General features: G+C 26.2%; 1 protein-coding gene across 1 annotated transcript; it reads left to right on the top strand.

Annotated features, from left to right (window-relative positions):
* The first annotated feature begins 105 nt into the window (after window positions 1-105).
* On the top strand, window positions 106-24089 carry LOC129957087 (elongator complex protein 2-like). Its single transcript, XM_056069231.1, has 19 exons — window positions 106-429; window positions 3683-3770; window positions 5345-5415; window positions 8563-8707; window positions 8808-8879; window positions 10585-10719; window positions 10852-10989; window positions 12333-12416; window positions 12507-12598; window positions 13285-13407; window positions 14046-14198; window positions 14812-15003; window positions 15130-15286; window positions 17038-17168; window positions 18655-18835; window positions 20311-20432; window positions 22094-22212; window positions 22843-22938; window positions 23753-24089. The coding sequence occupies exons 1-19, from the start codon at window positions 301-303 to the stop codon at window positions 23907-23909; spliced, it is 2385 nt and encodes a 794-aa protein (XP_055925206.1). The 5' UTR covers window positions 106-300; the 3' UTR covers window positions 23910-24089.
* The last annotated feature ends 1591 nt before the right edge of the window (window positions 24090-25680 follow it).

The raw sequence follows: 25680 nt of genomic DNA, 5'->3' as shown, positions 1-25680 counted from the left end.
TGAGAATAAAAGTCAAGAACATGTCTGTTGCCAGATTGAGTTATGACATATTACTTGATATTGTCTGTTACGTCACAAGTTTCTCTTACGTCAGTCTGTATAACCACGACCACGGTCTAAAGAAACACATGGTTTCTGCAGTGAAAGTAAACAATTATAGAGCCGCTAAATTATTTTTCATTTGTGTTGGATTAGATAGAATAGAGACTTTCGAATCAGTTGTATAGCTTCCAATACAAAGAGGGAACACTTTTTTTCGATCAATTTTCTATCTGAAAAATATTTTTGTGAAAAGGCAAAATGACAGTAGAGCTTCAATGCATTTATCAAAGTTGTGCATGTAATAAAACTTTAAATGCTATTGATTGGGGTAATAATAATATAATTTGTTACAGTGCATGTAATGCAGTTCATCTTTACACATATGAGGTAATTTTTTTCTTTTTTCTAATCACTTTATATTCAAACAATAGCATTTAATTTGTATACTATTATTTCCTCTTAAACTGAACATAAAATTGAACTTTATTTTTTAATGAATTAATTATATGAGATAATAATAGATATATAAATTTTTAATATTTTCTCTAATCATTCATGAAGGAAATATATAATTTATTTCTTGACTGAATATGACATATTTGCTCTAAAACTTTGCTGTAGCATTTTTTTTTTTTTTTTTTAATTTAACAGCATATGCATTGTATTGTATGTCAGGGGAAGTTTATGAAATTTTATTAGGATTAACTATTTAATTAAAAAATATTTGTTCATTCATTTTTACATTCAGTTTCAAAAAATGAAAAGCATTTTGAAATATGCTTCTCATATATTGGATATATTATTTTATCAAGTTAAAATCACATCAAGATTAAAATATAAGATATATTGAAAAAAAATAATAAAGATTCTGATTAAATAAATGTGGAATTTGCTATTGCTGCATTAGAATAATATAAATTAAGCTTTAAAATGTATTCTAATTATTTTCCTTCTAATTTTTTTCATTTATATGCAAAATTATTATTGGCATTTGAAATATCTAAGTAATCAACTTTGAAATTTACTTATTTTTTCTTCTAATATTGTGAATTTGAAAACAACTTATCAATTAACAAATTATAATCTTATAGTCATATGATAATTGTTTTTGATAATTTTTTCTGCTTACTTATAACTTATTAGAATATGTTTGTTAAAGAATGAATTCTAGAATACTCAAATTGGTGAAAATCTCTTTATCATGTTACTTGAAGTAGATATATCTTTATCGTATTAACTCCTTGTTACTTTCTCATATACAAAAGAATGCATTGTGATAATAAGAGGGGTGGGTGGGTGGGAAATCAAAATCAAAAATTTGATATACTCTCCACATCATAGACCTTCATGAATTTGAAAAAAAAAAAGTTTTTTTAAGGTGAGGTCATGTCTGTTTGTTTATCTGCAAGCAAAGCACAAAGTTATTGGCTTGGCAACTAAGTAATTGCGGATTTCACTCATAGATGGCTTCAGTTAAATTTTAGGTTTGCAGACGTAGTACAAATGTAAAAGACATTTTGTTATTTGATAGTTGGCAATTCAGCTGTCAATCAGTAATAAAAGTTTTTTGATCGGTTGCGTAGTTTTCGTTTGGCGTTCGTTGAAAAATGGAAAATCAAAAGCAACATTTTCGTCATATTTTACTTTTTTATTTCCGCAAAGGGAAAACGCATCACAAGCTCATAAAAAGTTATGTGCTGTTTATGGTGACGAAGCCTTAAAAGAACAGCAGTGTCAAAATTGGTTTGCCAAATTTCGTTCTGGTGGTTTTTCACTCGAAGATGAAAAACGCTCTGGTCATCCAGTTGAATTTGATGACGACCTAATCAAAGCAATAATCGATTCGGATTGTCACAGTACAACACGTGAGATTGCAGAGAAGCTTCATGTATCACATACATGCATTGAAAATCACTTAAAACAACTTGGCTATGTTCAAAAACTGGATACATGGGTTCCTCACGAACTGAAAGAAACACATTTAATGCAACGCATTTACAGCTGCGATTTGCTCAAGAAATGTAATGAAAATGATCCATTTTTAAAACGACTGATAACTGGCGATGAAAAATGGCTTGTTTACAACAATATCAAGCGGAAAAGATCGTGGAGCAGGCCAGGTGAACCAACTCAAACAACGTCAAAATCTGATATTCATCAAAAGAAGGTTTTGTTATCAGTTTGGTGGGATTACAAAGGAATTGTGTACTTTGAACTCTTACCACTCAACCGAACGATCAATTCTGCTGTCTGCATTGAACAACTAATGAAATTAAACAATGTAGTTGAAGAAAAGCGGCCCGAATTGATAAATCGAAAAGGTGTTGTATTCCATCATGACAATGCAAGGCCACACACATCTTTGGTCACTCGGCAAAAATTATTGGAGCTTGGTTGGGGTGTTTTGCCACATCCACCATATAGTTCTGACCTTGCACCATCTGATTACTTTTTGTTTCGATCTTTACAAAACTCCTTGAATGGTAAAAATTTCAATAATGATGATGATGTCAAATCGTACCTGATTCAATTTTTTGCTAATAAAATCCAGAAGTTTTATGAACGTGGGATTATGATGCTGCCTGAAAGATGGCAAAAGGTCATTGATCAAAATGGGGAATACATTACAGAATAAAGTTATTTAGTTCCATGAAAAAAATTGTCTTTGATTTTCTAAAAAAAATACGCAATTATTTAGTTGCCAACCCAATATTTTGATTTAGATGGCTGGAATGTATTAAGTATGTGGCCTTTTCACCAAATTTGTTGATTTCCTTCAAATATTGAATGAAATTAATTCTACAGAAATTCAAAGATGAACATAATAATTAAAAAATGCAAAGAACTAGGTGGTTAAAATTTGGTGCATAGATTTAGCATCTAAACCCTACATGTTAAATTTTGAATTAAATGTAATGAGGGGTTGACAATCTGCTGATTTATATTTTCTTATGCATGTAAACAAGACAACTAAAAAATGCAATAACTTAGATGAATAAAATTTGGATTTGTGGTCTTGTAATTTAAATTTTTCTTGTATATCAAATTTTAGTTTTGTTGGAAAAAAGATATCTGAAATGCTTACTCTGATTTCCACACTATATTACAAAGTACAGAATGCTTATGTATGTGGCTCTACAAGTAAGAATATAAACACTTGTGACATTCACAACTTTGCCCACGGTTCCAGAATTTTTTCATTTTGTATTACTTTTTTATGAAGAGGTATACAAGTTAGATTGGAGAGACCACTTTTATTGGTTATTATTAGTTTGGTAAATTAATAACTAATTTGGTTGTTTGCTTACTGCACTACAGCTATTTCCCTAGTTATTATGAAATGCATTATTTTCTCTAGTAAGTAAATACATTATTATTATTCTTCATCATCACCTTATTTTATTGTTCCATTTAACTGCTTTGTATATTGTCTGAATATATAAATTCAAACTAAAATTAAATATACAATTATCTTATTATTAGAGATTATTTATATATAAATTTTAAAATGTACTCCAATGTTTTTATTACAGGCATTTCTATTAAAAAAATTAATTAAAATATAAGACACATGCAGATCATTTTAACTATCTGAATAGTGTACTTATGCTCATTTTATTTATTTAATTTTTTTTTTCAGAAATCATCTGGTCCAGCACATATTCAATCATTGACAAAGCATACTAAACTCATAACCTCAGTTCAGTGGATAAGAAAATCAGATAGTGGTAAATATTTCTTTCAAACAGTATTACATTGATTTTTGAAATGGAAAAATAAATATAAATAATATGTTATTGTTATTCTACACAATATATTCACCTGGTGTAGTGACTAGTAAGCAAGGGATGGTATACATGCCCCAGTATCATTCTTAAGAAATATCATGTAGCACCATTATTTCACATTAGTAGCACACAATAAAACAGTAGTTTTTTAAAGAAAAATATGATGAAAGACCAAAAAAATAGGACTAAGCAGCCTAGGTGCATTTTACATTTACAAAGGCACCGATGCTGATTTGAGGCAAACACAGTTATATTCCAGATGCCATTTACCTCCACTCTGTCGAATATGCATGTATTTTTGTTATCTTTGAATACATTACTGAGTTATTGCTGTAGCGATCATTCTAATTCTCTCGGAAAAGCGCACCAAAGTGTGATGTGTGTTTCATCTCCATTAATCATAAAATGGCCTTGAACGCGCAGCATGACTCAATTTCCCGCCTCTCGGGGAATGCGGTGAAATACAACCAGAGTAGCTCCGAAGGACAGAGTGCACAATGTTGTTGTGTGTCGAATAAAGATATATTTTTGATATAAACGGAGAGTGATTGTTTCCTAACCCTTACATGGAGTCAGATCATGACAAATAACATTATGGATTAATCAATCCTCTTCAGTGGTGATGAGTGAACCTGGGACCTTGTGGTTCGCAGTCCAGTAACATGATTATGATACAAAAGCAATTGCTCAGGTAGTGTAGTTATTAACTCTCTTATAAGCTTTCACTACATTGTAAAACTCTAGGTTATAAGCAATTTTGTAAGTTTCTGAGCAAAAGTAATGAAATAAGTTGTATGCAAAATGTGATACCATAATTATTTGATTGATAATCATAATAAAGTTTGCTTTGTCTTTCTGGAAACTAAATGTGTGGTACTGTAGATTGTTTTCTTTAAATTTATTATATTGGTAGCAATTTTATTGCCTAGTTCATTTAAATACCTTAAAAGAAAAAACAGCGTTGCTGAAGAATATTTATTTCCTATCCTCATTTTTTATATAATTTACTGTATTTGTTAACTATTCAAATTGACAAAATGAAGAATCTGTTGGATTTGCTATTATGCTTGTCTTCAATACAGATATTTCAAATGAATTCATACATTCGAATAAAATTAGTTTTAAATATTAATAAATGATATTTTAAGTTATGAAACTCTGCATGTAAAGCCAAAACTTATATCTTAAGATACAAAACAATACTGCTATTTTATTATCAGTGATACTGTCTTGGTAAACCTGTTACATACTTTCAATTTATGTCTTAGTGATAACAAATTTTGTGAGTTTCTTTTTAACATCTTTAAATGTGAAAACATGATCATTTGATGAATTTCTTCTTGTTTAAATGTATTTACAGTTTGTATAATTGTGATTAATTGTAAAAATCTTAAACTGAGTATTTTTTGTAGTAATATGCATTTGTATACTATCAGACAAAAGCTTTTGTTTATTACACATTTATAAAATATGAAATTAAAGTTAACTCTAAAAGATTTTCTATTCTCTTATAGCCCCAGAAGATGAATTATTAGTCACTTCTGCTGATAATACAGCATCTCTGTGGAAACTCAGTGGAACATCAGTAAGTACAGAAAAACAATTATAAAAAGTGAATGAAATTATTTTAAATTAACAATAAATGCTTGAGTTTTTAATTTATTTGACTATGCTTATCTGTTTCTTAATATCATCAGCTATTTATTATTATTTTCTCTTAATCTGACGTGATCTGCCATTGACTATCACATAGCTTCATTTTTTGCAAACATATATTTTTATGACATATTATTTTCAATACAGCATATCTTCTCTATGTTGTTGTTTCTTATGGCACTTGCCGTGGACACGCTTTTGTTTACAAAGCCCGCTGTTCGAAGACAGCTGATTTGTTTTTAAGCCTGAGAGGGAGCGCCTCTTGTTTCTATAGTAGCGCCATCTAAGGCCAAGAGAACGACTTAACTACACATGTCACAACACTTTTTTGGGGCGGACTTCATTCACGCATTTCATTTACTCGTCCACAGATCTTAATTTAAACCTGAATCAGAGAACGATCACCCCTGATCCAGTACCCCCGACAACTCTCGATTACTCTCGACATGAAGGACTTTGTGACCACTTATACGCGCATCAGCCAACAAGCACGCGGGGAATCTTCGGCCGGCAAGGTTTGAACTTGCAACCTAAGGGACGCGAATCCAACGCTCTACCAACCAGGCTATCCCGGCCCTTCTCCTCTATGTAAAATTTGTAACTAGTAGACTTGTATGTGTTACTCCAAGTTTTGTTGTTTTTATTGTGTTTTTAAAATTTAGATGTATTTATTTCTTTTATATTATATTTTTTCTGTATGAAATTATTTTTCATTTGACAGAATTGGACTGCAGTTGTAAGTTTGATTTGGATGCTTTTATTCAAAGATAATTAAAAATAGTTTATAAATGAAATTATTGCAATGACTTTAATAAATTTCACTGATAATTGTCACAAATTGTAACTAAAAAAATGATGGGATAAAAGGAATAAAATACATTGCTTTTAGGATTTAACGGATTAAGAGGATTTTTCTTTAATTATAGACACTTTTTTTACTTGATCCTCAAATATTTTTTATAAACAAATTTTTTAAATACCATTATTATTATTCTTCTTAAACAAAGCCTTGTAGAAACTATTATTAATCAGAATTTTCTATTGATTAAGTAAAAAATTGTAAGTCTTGGAAGCTTTAGATTTGCTTACAATATATATATATATATATTGCCTTGTTACTGGTACAGAATCAGATTATTGTTTAAGTGAATTATTCAAAGATTTTATTTTAATAAGTGCAATTTTTTTCTATACTGGTTTGATTTTCAGTCAGGTGTGAATGGGTTGAATGAAAATACTCAGATCAACATTTTTGTAATTGTACATCATTGCAAATTTTCTACTTAATTTTGAAATATAATGGTGAAAATTTAGTATTCATTTTGAACTTGTTTCTTTTTACTAATTAGATTCAAATTTCGATAGAGGTCTATGATTGTAATGTCCATATAATTATATATATATATATATATATATATATATATATATATATATATATATATATATATATATATATATATATATATATTCCTAACTAGCTGCATTTTTCAGTTATTTTAGTCACATAGTCAAATTGATAAGACATATAGAGAGACAACTCTTTAGAGAGTTTGATACAAAAAATATGCTAAATTGCAGTCATGTAATATGTTAAACTTTTAAATTATTGCATTTTCATACAGTTTACTAGACAAATTGAAAGAATCAATTTGATAAAAAAGTTGATATGGATTTTCAATTTTAGCAGTGAAGACTTTTGTCAAATTTCATTTTTTTTTTTTCTCAATTAGTTGTATTTTTACTTTCTTGTGTATGAATTATATATAGAAAAAGTATTAATCTTCAAAGAATTCAACTTTAAACTTTGATGAATCTCTATGTTTGAAATGTTCCTGAATTCAAAAAACACTTTTGGGGATTATGTTTTTCAACAACAAATATAACTCGTAAATGCTTTGAGCTAGATATATTATATTTAATATATGGTCTTTGTACCAAGTTTGTAGATTTCTATCAAATTTTAAGAAAAACCTTTCCAGAGGAAATCTGTCTGTCTGCTTGAATATTGCCACATTGAAAAGAGGCAGTCGACTCTTCGTGGCCAAATGGTCATAGCACTGATCTCATAATCAAAAGATTGTGAGTTCGAATCCCACTAGAGACAATGCGATTCACAGTCTGTGTAAATATTTAATTCCTTGATGTTATGTTTCCCTTTATTTCATGTTCCAGAAGATTCTCGACATTTCTTTAGTTTACCAGACAAGTGTTCTGGACTTTTCTTACTGTCTCCAGAAAAGTATTCTGGAACTTTACCTGCTAGTATAAAAGCAGAAGATTTGAAGATTATACTGTGTTCAGAGTTCAGTTAATAAATTGGTTTAGCTCTACTTCTTGTGTGTAATTGAGTTCTATACTAAAGTATCTATGTGACATGATAACTACAAAATTAGTAAACTATATGGATAAAATTCAATACACAGATTTAGCAATCTGTAGTATACACATGTATCAAATTTTGAGTCTAACCCAACAAGGATTTGACCATCTGTCAGTGCATCAGAAGGATGTAAATGCAATCAATTAAAAATGCAATAACTTAAATATATCAAATTTAGTACATAATTTTGTGACTGCAATTGTAGTTCTGTGGCATATTTTAATTTCAATATTGGTTACATTTACAGACATCCCAAATAAAACTTTTTTGTCCAATTTATTTTGTATCCTTTTTTTTTTTTAACTGGTTCAGCATTAAAGATTTTATAAATGTGTGCAATTTTGAAATTTTTTTATTAATGATTAAAAAAATCAAATTTTTATATTCATTCTAAATGATTATGAGCTGCATGAAAATATTTTATGAACTTTGAAGTAATCAGTTGATGCATGAATTAGCAAACCAGTTTAATGGTAATAATTATAATTATTTATTTCAACCTGCCATTAATAAATTAGTTAATCATGAAAGAATTAAAATTTTGTCTGAAAATTATTAGATAATTTGTGCATGTAGAAGCCTTTTAAATATTTATTCAAATTCTAATCTTAAATTTTTTGTTAACAATAATCATGTATTAATTAATGATTTTAAAATTATACTTAGATTAATGCGAAAATGTCATTTTCTTTCCAGATCTATTTTTCTTGTTCTTTGACTGGACACACCAGTGTTGTTCAGAAAGGAACAGGAATATACTCTCCTGAAAATGGAAAATTAATTATAGTCACTTTGTCTACAGACTCTTCTGTCAAACTATGGGAAAGAAATACATCTGAAGGTAGAAAAAAATTGTATTTCTAAAGTCCTTTTTTTTTTTTTTTTTTTTTTTTCTAATTCAATAAAGTGAATGGAAATTAATTTTTTTTCCCCCTCTTTAGTGCAATGCATACAAACAATATCATTTGGGAATGGATTTGGTTTAGATGTCAAATTGGCTTCATTAAATAATGGTGAGAAAAATTTTTTTGCTCTAATATTGATCTAAAAAAATAGCTATATATTTTTTTATGCATGTATATGTGCATTCAAGTTTATTTATTCTTCAAATTTCTTCTTTGAAAATGACTATTTGATTTTTAAAAAAATATCAAAAGATTGTAATTTTTACCATTTTCTGTTTTCAAACATTTTTTTGTTTCATTTCTTAAAATAAATTTATTTAAATTTTATATAGTTGGTATACTTTTTAAAATGTTTTTTGATATTAAATTTGTCTTTTTCATTCATATCTGTATGGATTTTCTTTTAAATCATGTTAGAATTATTTTTCTTAATTAATATGTAAAAGATGATTGAAATTCTTCTTTTATTTATCTCAATCTTTCACAATGTTGTTTCTTTTTTTATTTATGTGTATGTTCATTTTAAGATATTTCAAAATTATTATAGTCTACTGCAAAAATGGTGTATAGATAAATATTATCAGCTTTAAGTAAAGTTAAAAGATTTTTTAAATTATTATTTAAAAAATAGTAATCATTATTCACATAATCAATTTTTGTAATTCCAGATTTTGTATTTTTTTTCTTTTATTGATTTATAATAAATTATGTAATAATATTTTTTAAATAATAATGATAAAGGAAAATGTGTGTTTTGATTTAGAGTTACCAAACTTGGCATACATATAATTCAGAAAGTAGAAATATACACCTTGAGGCATTTTGTTTGGAAATTTTAATTAATTGAAATTTTGATATTTTTCTGCAGCATAATCAAACCTTGCTTAACAAGTGATTTACATAACAAGCAAAGCAAAATATAAAAAAAGTGTCTCGCTTAATAAGTAATATTTGTAGAATAAGTGGCAGAGAGAGACTCTTACTAGATTGATATGCACATACTAGATTGATATGCATTAGTATGTGTGAGCGCTTATTCAATGAAAACACTTTTATCTACAAGGAAAATGTTTCGGCTGGATAGCATTGTCAAATACGACTCTGAGGAGTTTGAGGAAATGCCTGTAGAGCATTAATCAATGGATGTTGCTTCTAGTCAAGGTAATGAAGCTAGAGGTAGATAGCAACATAATTGATTAATTGATGGAAGAACATAGCCAGGAATATCGAAGAACTTATGGAGTTGCATTCTGTGTGTTAACAAAAGGCTGCTGAGTCTTTTGGACAGGAGAGAATGAAATAATAGACGCAATTGAGTAGCAGCTCTCCAGTAAAATAAAGCAGGTATTGAAAACATGGAAAATTAAGCATCATACATTGAGAAGCATCTCCTTGATAATGCTGTAGCTATGCTTGCTAAAAAATTCATTTAATGATAATGGTATATCTCATTTTTAAATGGTGTATTCTTATAGAAAAAGACAAATGTCTTTTGATAATTTTCTTTTAAAAGTTGCATGCATAATAAATGATAAATTATATTATTATAGTTTTTTTTTTTGGAATGAAATATATTGCCTTATTTTACATGATTTGCTATGAAAAAAAAAAATTGTTATGGTTAATAAGTGATTCATGTTACAAGTATGATTTGGGAATGAATTATACTCATTAAGAGAAGTTTTTAGGGATTTTTTTCCATTTATGATATTCTTATTTCTTTATGCATATTGGATATTTCATTGGATATTTCTGCATTTTTATAAGGACTTAATCTTTTTGGCATTTTTTAAATATGGTTCTTATATCTTAGGTGTAATTATGGCCCTTTCTATTGATGACTCAAAGCTTCATCTTTATGTTCAAGACACGCAAGGGTATTTTATACCTGCTGTAAAATTAACTGGGCATGAAGATTGGATACAGAGTATAGATATTTTAAAAAATGGTGTGTATTTTTTGAATAAAAATATAATTGAATGAAAATTATTTTAATGAATCATTGAAAAAAAGTTACAATGACATTGAATATCTTTTAAAGAAGACGTGTTTCACAATCTTTTTATTTTCCTGTTATCAGATAAAGGCAATTTGATGATTGCTACTGCATCTCAAGATAATTACATTCGTATATGGAAAATTGCTTCTTATTTACCTGAAAATAATTCTTCAACAATAAATGAACTGAATGTTGATGCTACAACATTTCAGTCTTTTGGTATGTTTTATTGATTCTTATATTATTTAAAAAAATCTAAATTTTAAAATCATTGTTGTTTTAATGTTTTTCCTTCTGATTTCCATAATCATTTTTTAAAAACTAAATTTTGATCAATTAATATTTTTTGTATGTTTGAATACAATACTTTTTTTTTGGGAACATATATAAAGGTGATAACATATGAATCTCTTTCTATTTTCACCTTGTGATATTATAAAAAATAAAAATTTTAAATTTTGCAAAATATGGAGGGAATTTGTTGTTGAAAATCTTAAACTTTAATATATCAAGGAATAATTTCTGGAATAAGATTCTGAAATTGCATGCATGAAATTTCCCTGAGGTACATTGTTGATTTTTGCACATTGAATATTTGTTAGGACTTCCCTCAACTTTTTCTTTTGAAAAAAACATTTTCTATTGTAGAGCTTAAAAAAAAAAAAAAAAAAAAAAACTTCTAAAAACCCTGAACTTTTATAAATCTGTTTGTTTTCATTCTCATATTCAGTATGATCTATGTATGAATATATGTCTTTATATTCAGTATGATTTAAGAAATTATATAATTTAAATTTTTGTTTCCTTAAATGAATGGAATTCTCATAAAAATCTGTGGTATAAAAATGGCAGCAATTCAAATGATGCGTCTTCTCAATGGATGGGCTATGTTCATTAATTGATTTCTCACGTAAAGAGAATTATTCCTCTGATTTTCCATTTTATGAAAAGTCACTTATGCTGCTTCAACAGTGACATCCCAGAAATTTGGAACTGGGGCTTTTGTTTCACTCCCTCCTTTTGTTTCTAACTACAGATCTGGGGGGGGGATGACTTGTAAATCATTGTCAGCATCTGAAACACATGTCCGACACATCCCATCATGCCATTTTTATTTTGATTGAAATTTCTATCAGAAATAATTAAGAGACATATTCTCATAAATACACCGATAAACATCATAATATTAAATATAACACACAATAATTTTTTTGACCAATATTATCTACTCTAGAAGAAATTCAAGCGAGTGGTAAATACCTTAACACAATTTAATCTGCAGCATATGTGGATTCAGTTGAAATGGCTGTAACTTTCTAAGCATATAAAATCATACTTCCTGTTCTCTGTTTTCTTACTTACGCCATCTAGTGATTTTTAATTGTGCTATTAACTGAGTTACAACTTATGCTTGATGTCTAATAGCCCTTATCTCCTTTACTTTAAGCCTACAGTACTTAAACATTAATTATTTTGAAAATAAATATAATTTTAATTTAATATTTTGTTAATTGTCAATGACATTAGAAAATTATATACATGTTTTTTTTTTCTTTCTACAGGTGAATCTTATTCTGTTTCATTAGAGTCTATTATAGGTGGCCATGAAAACTGGGTTTATTCTGTCCAATGGAAATATTTTGAAAGTAAAATTTATATTTTTATTCCTTTTTTTGTAATGTTGAAAGATTTTTTAATGCTTACACACTGCTGTTAAAACAAATGTATTTGTTCAGATGGAAATATTCTCCAACTACTATCTGCTTCAATGGATAAAACAATTATCATTTGGGAGTTTGATGCATCCATAAACATTTGGATGGAAAAGGTAATGGAATGGATGTATATTAATGAATAGATATTCATTAATATACATTTTCCTTTAATTCTTTGAATATATATATATCTGCTCATTATTATGTTTAGGTACTCAAAATTAATGATGTATGTTTTGATTATTTTTGAAAGGAGCCATTTCTTGATAATGAATAACAATTGTAAAATTATTGTATTAAGATATTTTTTATTACTATTATACATGTAGTGACGAAACTACACTTGTGCTTATTAAAGTGGAAGTAATCATTTCTTTTTGAAATCTTTTTCTCCTTTTATGCTATGTAATTGAATAATTCTTTGCCATTTTGTTTAATATACATTTGTGTTAAATATATTTATTTATGGTTTATATGCAGTGATTCATTTATTTTTAAGACGAGGAACATATTTTTGACAGTTTTTTTTCTTCACTATTATCTAATCAAAAATGGGTATTTTAATAATGTTCAGTGTCATTTTCGATGAGATGAGCAGTTTCTATGAATATAGTTAATGTAGATATAATGCTATATAAGGTAAAATTTGTTTCTTTTTGGTGTATCGTTTTGGGTTTTAACTTGATTAGTAATTAATAAAAGTTGTATTTGACAATAACTTTTATTTTAATGTGAGAAAATGTTATTAGCCTTACAAGATTTCTTATGGTCATCTTTTTATTTCTTTAACTTTTCATAGGAAACATTTGGTGAAGTTGGAGGCAACACCTTAGGCTTCTTTGGTGCAGTATTTTCGCCTAATGGTGAAAATATAATTGCTCATGGTCATCAAGGCTCTGTTCATGTCTGGCAGCTGAATCAGGTAATTTATATATATTTTCATCACACAGAAAAGGGAAATTTGCATGTTATATTATCTTATATAGGGTATAATGAGATCAAGACTGTAATCCTGGCTTCAGGCCCAGAAAGCCCATATGTTATGACATTTGAGACAGTTCTGCAAATAATACAATGTATATTTCAGTTAAGGCTCTTTAGCCTACTAAGGTTAAAAGAAATATCAATTCAAAAAGCAGATTTTTTTGTGCATAATTTTGGCTTAAAATTATGACTTTCCTCCCAAAATAGAAAACAGAATATTACTTTAATAATAAATAAAATTGTTGCTTTAGTTTGCAGATTATTTTTAATTACTATTTCAAAGGCCTGTCTGAATTTGTGTTAATGTGGACAAGGATTAGTAAAATTTAATTTTTAACATTTCTTTTTAAGTTTTAAGCCTTTTCTTTCAGTATATTCTAGTTAGTAAATCAAACTGACGAAGCAAATATTCTTTCTTGTTAATAATTATTCTTCGATTTGAGTCTTTAAGTTTCATTAATTTTTTTATAAGCTGTTTGTTCTTATACAAAAGTATTAACTTTAGAGATGAAAATTAATTAATAGTTTTCAATAATAATTCAGTCATATGTATGAATTATGATATTTGTGTTGCAGGAACTAGGTTCATGGGAACCTGGGCTTTCAATGGGTGGTCATTTTTCTTCCGTCCAAGACATTGATTGGGATCCAGAGGGAGAGTTTTTAGTCAGTTGTAGTTCTGACCAAACAACTCGGTTGCATGCACCTTACGTTATCAGTGAATCAAAAGTAGGTAGTTTATATGGTGACTAGCAATTTTCTTTTTGTAATGTACTTATCATGAATTATCTGTACACGCAATAAGCAATAGACAGAACATTTTAATTTTTTAAATTATTTTTGATCCATTATAAATTAAAATTATTCAAATATCATTAGTAAGAGTAAAGAAATTATTTGAATAAAACATTTTACTGAGAAAAATATATTTTTATTTAATACAAGATATTTTTTGAAATTGAGTTTTGTTTTTAAATCTGACAATCTATTGCTTACGATTCATATTGAGCTGAACTGGTTATAACATTTTAAAAATTATTATTTTTTAAATGAATATCATTATTTTAATAATTATAAGTACTAATTAGTATAACTATGAGAATCCTTTGATAATTAAGTTAATTATTAAATATAAAGATAATGATGATTATTTAAAAAAATAATTTGTAATATAATTTTTAACGTAAATACATTTTTCAGTGCCTTATTACGATTCTTAAATATTTGCTGAAGGAAATTTTTTGAATAGTGTTTTTGAATTTTTGTTTCATCTGATGTTTTGCATGCTATCAAATTAAAATTTTTTTTTTCATGATAACTGTATTTTGAAATATTATTTTAGAATAATTGGTATGAAATATCTCGTCCTCAAATTCATGGTTATGATATGGTATGCTTAGCTATGTTAGATCGTTTCAAGTTCGTTTCTGCTGGCGATGAGAAAGTTCTCCGAGTTTTTGAAGCACCTCGAAGTTTTGCTGAAAATTTGGCAAATTTGACTAAACTAAATGTGTCATCATATTTACAAGGAGCTGTAAGTGTTAAACAATATTTTAATACATTCTTTTATTTTTGCATTTCTTTAAAATTATAAATCCCAAGAAATTTTTTTCATATGAATTTTTTATGATTTTTTGTAATTTTTTTTTTTTTACAACAGATGCCAGAGGGTGCTAGCATTCCTTCATTAGGTTTATCAAATAAAGCTGTATTTTCTGAAGATATAATCAAAGCTGCATCAACTGAAGAAACAGAGACAAATAAACATCCGAAAGATCGATATCCAGATTTCTATTATTCACCAACAAGTTTAACAGGTATGTTTAAAAATAAGAATGACAAACTCAAACAAAGTCTTTGTGAACTTCAAAACAATTTCACATCTTTTTTTGAAACCTCGATTTCTCTAAAAATTCAATGTTTATAACAAGAAGTGCTGGCTAAAAATATAATTTTTTTCATCATGTATGTGGAAAAAGTCTTTCTCTTATCTTATCAGTTTTTAGGCATTCCTTTGTTTTTGGTCTTTTTCTGAGATTATTCATAAAAAATATGATGCTAAGCATACCTTAATATTACTTGTCACTTATTGAGAAGGAATCTTCAAATTACTACAGTGATATTTTGTGTTTTTCAAAATCAATAGAATTAATAAATAGGTTTTGCAGATTATAAGTGTTGAAAAGAAATATTTTTTTATTAGAAAATATATTTACTTTTATTCCCATTTGATATATCTATGCTGCTCAGGATAAAAATATCCTCTTGCTTAATATCTTCTATGAAAAAAATACTTTTATATAAAATCTTACAATGCATAAAATCTTCTCTTCATTTGAAACATAAACAAGTATATCAGCTGAACTAAATAATTTTTAAAAATTCACTGGAAACTAATTTACTTCATTAGTTAAGTTTGAAAGAATGATGTAAAGTTTGATTTAATATTGTATGTAGCAGCTCAAAGGCTATTAAGTAAGATTAAATAGGTGTAAATCTATTATATTTTTATTTGATAAGAATGGTGGCATTAAAATAAAATTACTATTTCTATGTATACAAATGAATAGTTTTTAATTAATATAAAATAATATTTTAAGGAATTGTTTCAAAACCTCTACTAAATCTCTTTTATGCTTTATGGTACTTCTGAGCAAAATTTGAGTAACATGCCATGATTTTACAGAAGCAATTATATCCATTAAGACCTCAGCATTGCAAGAATTCCACAAAAAACTTTTAACCAATTTCTTTGAGAAACTAGACAGAAGGGACAACATTACCATCAAAGAAATCAAATCTTGCTATCCTATGTTTTTGTAACACGTCAAGCAACCTTGCCATCTCATTCATGATTGAATTACTTAAGAAATTACTTAATTATTTAAAGATACCTTACCACATCTACTTAATTCTGGATGATTTTGTTAAAAGATCACGTATGTAAAATTCTGCATTTTCATCATTTTTCATTTCTTTCTCTCACTCTTATGAAATATTAGTTATAATCAGTTTACTACACTCTGAAAAAAATTCACTTTGATAAAGCATAACTTTTTACTAAGTAATATTAATACCATGTGAATATCCATATCATCTGTTCAGTCCAGAGATTAGGAACATAGAGTTCAACAATTCCATGAAACATCCCTTAAATCGGCAATCAGAGCAAAATTTAAGAACAATTTATTGAGTAGTTTGCATGCTGTAGAAACTATTTTGATACACTTTTCATGCTTTATCTCAAATATTTTTTTTTTTTTTTTTGAATTTTTGTTATCTGTATAAGGCATACTTCTTACATTTACTTGTAGTTAGTTGGTTGGTTATAAATTGAGAGCTTTGTTGAAATCTTAATTGATTTTGGTACTTTATATATATATTTAAATCTTATTCATTTTGTAGAGTTTCTTTTATAATATTGATTAAAACAATTTCTTTTTCTTTATGAATAAATTAATTCTGAAGTTTTCATAAATGATATTATTAGTATAGATATTTATTAATAGAAATGATTTAAAATAATAATAATAATGATATATTTTTCATTTGATTTTTCTTCCCACAGCTCCTCCTACAGAAGAAACACTACTACAAAATACCCTATGGCCTGAGACTCAAAAACTATATGGACATCCATATGAAGTTTTTACTGTAGCATCAAACCATGCTGGCACTTTAATAGCTTCAGCCTGCAAAGTAAGCAATAATTTGTGAATTATCAATGATAGCCATTACGATGAGAATGATAAATGAAATGCATATATGCATATCGAATGAAACATAAATGCATATCGATGAAAAAGGAATGATTAAAATATATAAAAACAGGTTATTATATATTTTAATTCTGATTTTTTAGGCATTCTGATTTTTTACTCCCTGTTCTGGATTGAAAAAAAAAAATAACTTCTGAATTTATTTAAATATCTAATTTTTCCTTATAAATAAATATTTCTTAAAAAAATGTAACAAGAATCAATTTTTAAAAAGTTAGGTCCTGAAAAATTTCCTTTTTTAAAACCTGTACATAGAATATATTCATTCTGAATGAATGATTTTACGTGGAAGAAAAGTAATGAAAGTGAAAACAAATAATATTGTTTTTGGTTACTTCATCATTTTCATTTATTAATTTTCAGTCTCTTATAATAATTTATTCTTAAAAATTTTTGGTTTTAGGTATGTGATACACTTTTTTTTATTCATGTTTTTTTTTTTTTTATGCCATTGTAACTTCTGTAATTTTTACTGCTTTAATATGATTTTCAGTACTGATAGGCTTCATGGATGTCTTTAAACAAATCAGTGATTTTTCAACAGTTCTCTATTTTGAAACTATTTCAGCCCAACAGCTTAATTGTATATTTTAGTATTCTTTTTCTACAATATCATCTTAATGATTCATTCTACTTTGCATGCAATATTTCTTCATTGGTCATGGAATGGTATTTAAGATTGTTTATCAAATCCCTTGTTTTTCCATCAATTTAAGAATATGGCAAGTCTTCAGTAAAAACGTATTTTGATTTATCAGAAAAACAAAATATTGGAATTTTCCCAATTCCTGAAATTTCGAATTTGGAATGAAATCCATTTAGGGAAAGTCTGCTGTCTGAATATAAGTTATTATAATTACTACAAAACAGAAAGAATTAATGAAATAAAATCTGGTAGGCAGATTTAGCATCTATAGATCTGTTTTAAATTTAAAACCAAATTCATGAAAGAGTTGATTGTCTATCAGTTATTACCTTCACAATCATATAACTGCAATGACTTTAATATATGACATTTGGTATGTGATTTAGTTACCATAATTGTAATTCTGAATCAAATTATGCTGTCAGTCATTTGGAGGAAGAGTATCTAACATTCAATTTCCTGATATTTATAAATTAAAAACTTTTTAATTTTTAATGTTTGATTAATATTAATTATGTTAATTTTTAATATAATTAATAATTGAATTTTTAATGAAATATTTTTCTAAAATCGCTATAAGTGCATATTTTTACCTTCTAAAGTATATGTATGCCAATTTTAATAATTGTAGATTAAATGGTCTTTCCTGTAGAACATCAACACACATGCACAAATTCTTCTTTATTATTAGTAGAGAAGTCTTTTAATCATGTAAATAAGCGAATATCATTATGTTTTTAGATGACTTTGTATTTTACAGGCATCAAAAGTTGAACATGCAGGAATAATTTTGTGGGATACATCAACATGGAGACAAGCTTCATATTTAGCATTCCATTCCTTGACAGTTACTCAATTAGAATTTTCTCCTGATGATCAATACCTTTTGTCTGTCTCAAGAGACAGAATGTGGGCACTGTACCGTTATACTCCAGAGGAATGTGAGTACTTTTGGAACATATTTAACAGAATGAATTTTCAAATAAATTGTTAACATTCATTTAATCTATCAGTTAAAAATTCACTTAACTTACTAATTATAGTAATGGATTAAAATATCTTGTTTTTAGAGTTATTATCCCATTTCCCACAAGAAAAATATGATCTTTCAATTCTTTAATACTTAAAATAAATCGTTTTTTATACCAGAATTTTTAGAATTCTTTTTTTCAGTTATGTTTAGCCAAAATATTGTTAATAATAAAAAAAATATTGTTAAAATCAAATCAAAATGAATCAATTAATATAAAAAATATTGTTAAAATTATTTTGAACGTGCTTTGATGGAGCATGGATTTAGGAAATTTTAAAGTTGGCATTTAAATATGTTAGCTTTGGAAGAGCATTTATAATAAATTTTGATCCATCTGAAAATTTGTAATCATTTTATAGCTGAATTAGTTACATAAATGACTGAGATGGATTCTGAAGCATTATAGAAATTTGTTTTATACACTCATTTTAGATATTTAAGAAATGTGCCTTTCTTTCATATTCAATTGATATTTTGTTTAAATTTTTTAAGAATAGTGACTAAAATGTTAAAAAAAAAAAAAAGAAGTGTTCAGTTTTGCCAAATTTTAATCAAGTTTTTTTTTTTTTTTTTTTTTAATGAGAGTACATAAATAGAAATTTAGTGAAAATGTGGAAATTTTTTGAATTATATTTAATAATTTGTAAATAATTTTAAAAGTGTAAAAAGCATTTTCTCGAATTTGAAGAATTTCAATATATTAAAAGTGAATTAAATAATTTCAGAAAAATAGCCGCTATCTTTTGAACTAAGTCCTCTTTCGGAATAAATAGAGACATCTTAATATTTTAGCATTTGTTTATGTGTGGAGGATATGTATACGGTTTTTTTGTTCTTAATAAAACCAAACCTAAACCTAAAAAAAAAAAAAAAACGTAAAAACAGAATTAATTTAAGATACTTTTCTTTACATTTCAAATCTATATTAGATTTGAAATCTGATAAAATTATTTGAAAACTTCTAAAAATTACTGAAAATGTTTATTTTTCTTTAATTTGTAACTATATTTATTTAAGGTGTGCATGCTAGTTAGACTTGTTCTGCAATCTGGTAAAATATGCATTTTGCAATATAACTAATTACATAAAATACTGCAGAAAATTCCAATTATATATTTTTATGAAGTCTTAATTTTTAACTTTAAAAATTAGTTTGTTGGGCAACAAGTTTGATTTATTTTAAATCTACATTTAAAGTTTTACATATTGAGAGGTAGAGATCAAACTCTTTCAAAAGTTAGACAAAACCGAATTAAAAAACTACATCCGATTCTCTTACAGCTAATTAACATGTATCAAAATCTTAAAGCTGGGAAAAAGATTAAACTTTGGTTTAATAATTCTGTTAAGACAAATGTATTCATTATCTTTTTTGATTTATAGCTACACTTTATGAAAAAGTTGCAAATCTTGATAAGAAAAGTGGAGTACATGCTCGAATTATTTGGAGTTGTTCATGGTCGTTTGATAATTTATATTTTGCTACATCATCAAGAGACAAAAAGGTATCTTTTTCTTTTCTCAATATGAAACAAAAATAATATTTGTTAAAATCTATTAATAAATATTAACAAATGATTTATTAACATAGAATGTTAAGAAATAATTAACAATGAAAAACTCAAATAAGTAAAATAAATGATTTATTAAACAAACTTGAATCTAGTAGTGGCTGGTGAAGGTACACTACTTTAATTTTTAATGAATGTGGCATTATAAATTTGAATGAGGCTGATAATACTATTGAAAGGAATGCATTTTTGCTTTATTTGTACTACTAATGTAAAATTACATACTTAGTTTTGTTATTGCATCATTCTTTAAGGGTTTCATATGTATGAAGAAATAATAGTTGTTATCAGAAGGTTATTTTATTATCATTTGGATAGTTGCAAAATATCCGTCTTAAGATTTAAAAGCAGAATCATCCAGATTTTAATCAACATTTTTATTAGCAACTCTCATATTCAGTTTCTGTCATAAAAATGGAATGATTTATTTTTTCTGTTTTTGCCTTGTGGCTGAATTGCTGAGACATGCTCAAAGGTAAATATGCATGTAAAGAGATTAGCTTCATCATATATGTAAAATATTACAAATCTAAGGTGATATAAATATTTGTAATTTTTTTACCAAGATAAATTATAAAGAAAAAAGATTATTATATTTTTTCATTTAATAGTTTATTTGTATGGGAAAAGGAAAATATCATTTAAGCTGATAATGCATGATTTTGTAAGAATATTAATGTTTTAATCTAAGTTAATTTTATTGATTGTAATTTTATTTTAAATTTTCTATTAAAATAGAGAATCACATTTTTCAAAGAATATTGGTGATAATAATTCATTAAATATGTTCTTATCTAGCCATATTTAAAATTCACATTCTTTGTAATTTTTACAAATTTATTTTTGTTATTAAAGTTAATTTTCATTATGAAGTATGCCCATAGAAGCAACATAAATTTTAACACAGATAAATGTCCAGCTTTAATTGATATTGCTATATTAATACCATATTTCCAGTCTGCAAATTTCCTTATAGTTTTTGAGCCGCTTTTAGTCTTTAACTTTTGCCATACATCTGATTATATGGAATATCAGTTAAGATGTTGATTTCTACTTTTTCTATAGAAACGCATTTAACACTATTACAGAGGTGTGGTTTTTAATCTAATAAAATAACTTATTTATCTACTGAATAGTTAACTTTATACTAGTAAATCTGAATAAATCAAATGCATTTTAATGAACTCTTAAAGGTTTAAATATAGGTTGTAAATATCAAGATATTTCCTATTTTTAACATGCCATATGCATATTGCAGTAGTTTTCAGTCTCTTTCCAATGGTTTGTGAAGTTCTCTTTTCACACTAGAACTTTTTTTTTGCTAGAGTTGTTGCAGCAAAGTAATGCTTGAAAATCACCTCTTGAGTATGAAGAATTACTGTTGGGCACTAACTTACTGTGTTTGCCCCCCCCCCCCACTTTTTTTTTTTTTCTAAAGTGTTGCATATGTTATATATAGTTATTTAATTATTTTTTCATTTCACATAAATACTTTAGCTATTTTAAATCAAACCTTTATATTGTAAGTCAAAATCTTAATTTAACATTTAATACTCATTTTTAAATGAGGCATGGTTAAGAATTTTGTATTTTAGGTTGCAATGTGGAGTAAAAATAAGGATGAATTGCCTGGATTTTCTTTATGTTCAAAACCTTTGGATGTTGAAGATTCTGCAACAGCTGTATCCATTGCTCCATGTTTAGTGAAAGATAGGTAAGTACAGAATTCTAGATGTGTAATGATTTTGAACTTATATCCTTAATTTTTTTAAATAATTATTATTTTGTTGGAAAATTAAAATGATCATATTATTGGCTGAAATAATTTTCATTCAGCAGTAATAAGAATATTTCATTTTTTTTAAATCAAATGATTTTTAAAGATATTTTGAGAGGAATGCACTATTCCAGTACTTCTATAATTAAATAATCCCACTATTGATATTAATCTGATACATATTTATAATACTTTTGATGTTAAATGTCTATGTGTGATTCTGTTGATAAACATAAAATATTTTAGATTCGTGTATTAAAAAAGTTAGTTGAGATCATATTATCGAGATTTCAGAGACGTGCTATTAATCTTATTTCTCAGAACATATTGGAAGCATGACTCTAATATTGTAGTTTCTATTAAATGGTTTAAAAAAAAAATGCAAGATTTTTATTTTGTAGTAGTTGGTTAGTAGTTTTAATAAGCATGAGTTTTCAGTGTAATCAACATTCATTATGATATTAAAGTGCTGTTTTTGTTCATCATTTTTTGATCCTTCAGTGTAATCTTTAAGGAAGTTTATACCTATGACCCCCAAATTTTATTTTATCCCTTTTTATATTTTAGATATCTTATAGCGATTGGACTTGAAAATGGTTCTATTATTTTAAGCATATTTTCCAATGACACTGGATGGGAGATTCTTCAAAAATTAGATCAAAAGTATCCTTTTCTCATATTTTATTATTAATTCTATTATTGATTTAATATTCCTTGTGCAGTGCATGTACTTAAGTGATTAAAATAAAATATTGATATTTATTATTCATCTATTTACTTTTAAAAAAATTCTATAGAGTAAAAGATTTTAAAATTTGTCTTAAATAAAATTAAAAATAATATTTAGAAAATATTTAATTAATATTATTATGAATATTGATATATAATTTTATGTGTATACAATTAGTTAAAGTATTAATTTACATTTATACAAAGTGAAGTAACATTTAATTTTAAAGCTTTTAGTTTTCAATATTAAAATAAATTTAAAATAGAATAAAATAATAGAAGGTATTCAAGCAAGAAGGTATTAAATGGTTCATTTTTTAAAGAACACAATTAGTTTTAAATTTCATTTGCATTAAAAGGTGTTTTTGTACAATTTAATGAAATTTAGTGTATGTACTATTAATGTATCTGCATTGTCTAAATTACCATCAATCTTTAGTCACTTTTAAGGTCAAGTGAAAAAAAAAAAGCAAGAATTGTTTTATGTCCAACTTATATAGTGTGACAGGCAGTAGGATTTCCTTTTCTGTTGTTTAATGACTGTTAATTAAATACCAATAATTTAATCAATCATTTACATTGTATCTGCAGATATTTATTTTAACTATTGAAAATTAAGAAATGTTAAAATGATGCATCCTCTTGCCTTCTGAATGCAAAGAATTGATATAACATCAAAATCTTAATTGTATTATGATAAATATGTAAAAATATTTTTAGCTCACTTTTTTTCTTAACATATTATCAGTATTGCTCATCATTTAAATATAAATAGACTGAAATTCTCTCCTGTTCTTGGTGAAGCAGGATGTAGAGAAAAAAATTCTGGTATATTACAGCTAGCTAGCTGTAGTAATGATCATCATATAAAGATATACAACATATTTCTGAGTTCTATAAGATGAAAAACATGTACATATATTTTTAAGATAATAATTATCTTATATGTTGTCATTGTGTTCTCTTTATTAAAATTTTTTTTTGATTACTAAACCATAGTAAATCTTCTCTAATAGCTTTTATTTATCTGACAAATATTATTATTAAGCTATCCCAAATGTCTCAAATCAAATTTACCTTTGTGTAATAATACATAATTTTATGGTTACAAATATTTTATAAGAGCATAATTTTACATGTTTTGCTAGTAATGCTTATTTAATTGTCATTAAGAAATATTGCAATAATGGTTTTCTTATTTAAATTATATTTATAAATTAAAAAATTTATTTTATAATTTAGTTTTATAACATTTTAGTTTTATAATTTACGCACACATTTTAAATGTAGCTCTTAATAAAATTGCATAATCGTTTAATTAAAATATTCGAAACTGAACATATTTTGTTTATAATACGTAGAAGTCAATTGCTAAGTAATTGAAAGTTGTCTTTGCTAATGCTCATACTGCTCAGTATGTATAAGAAACATTGTTTGGAATCTATAGTCTACATATGCTTTACAGGTTTCAAAATAGATTGGATTTTTTAAAATGTATATTTAAAATGAATTAAGGAGGTGAATTTATAATAACCATATTTTTGCAGTATACCTACTAACAAATTATAAGAATTATAGCAATATTTGATAGCATTTTATTTCATATACATTGGCACCTATATGTTGACAATAAAATACTGTAATCGACTGATTTGTTTTTATGAAATGAAAACCTCACTTTTAAAGATTAACTAAATATTTATTTTAAAGAAATAATTTAAAGATTTTTATTTGCAGAAATCAGCATTCAAATGAAATATTTTTATAATGTTATTTATAATCCAGATAAAATCTTTATTAAAATTTAAAAAAAAATCTTAAATACTAATACAAAAAGGGAATCATGAAACATGTTTTCAGATTTCCTAACGCATTTGTGTTTCAGAACAGGGCAGCTTTCTTATATTTAACTTTTTACTGTATGGTTACATGAAACGATCTATAAAAAGATGCTTCAGAAAATAGTTGAATGAAAAATTAAAATGCTAGCAATAAATATTTTAAATTATTTTTTTATTTTAATGAAAATATTTTTTCATTCATTTGGTGATGTTTGAATGATTTTGGATTTAAAAGCTGTTCATGAATTCATTTCCAATAGTATTCATGCAGCTGAAATAACTTTAGTTTAAATTTCCATTGTGCTAAATTAAAAATATCATATCTGTTCAGTTACAAATAATCAATATGAAGATCCAATACTCTGCTTCTCTTATATTATGGCTAGTATAAAAAAATTACATGTAAATCCATGAATGTCTGAATTGGCTTATTAATTTATCAACTGAAAGCACAAGTTTCATAAGTGTCAGGAATTATGAAGATTGATATATCTTTAGAAATAAAAACAATACAATATTTTGCATCACATTTATTTTCTGCAATCTAATAAACAGAAATCAAGGTTTTACAGACAAAGTACAAGGACAGAACACTTAAAACAAAATTTTGTACACAGACTATTGAACAAAAATTAAATATACATGACTTAGAATGGAATAACCATATCACATCAATATCTTTCAGATAGAAGATCTTCTCCTTGACTATGCATTAGCCATTTAAAGCTCTATGATCAACCCCTACTTCCAAAATAATAATAATAAATAAAAAAAAAATAGCAAGCAATAACATAATTTTTTTTTGTAATAATACTGTGTTTGAATATCAGTAAAT

Source organism: Argiope bruennichi, chromosome 11 (assembly GCF_947563725.1).
Source record: "Argiope bruennichi chromosome 11, qqArgBrue1.1, whole genome shotgun sequence".
Lineage (NCBI taxonomy): Eukaryota > Metazoa > Arthropoda > Arachnida > Araneae > Araneidae > Argiope > Argiope bruennichi.
The sequence above is the reverse complement of the archived record's forward strand: the minus strand, read 5'-3'. Positions and strand labels throughout refer to the sequence as shown.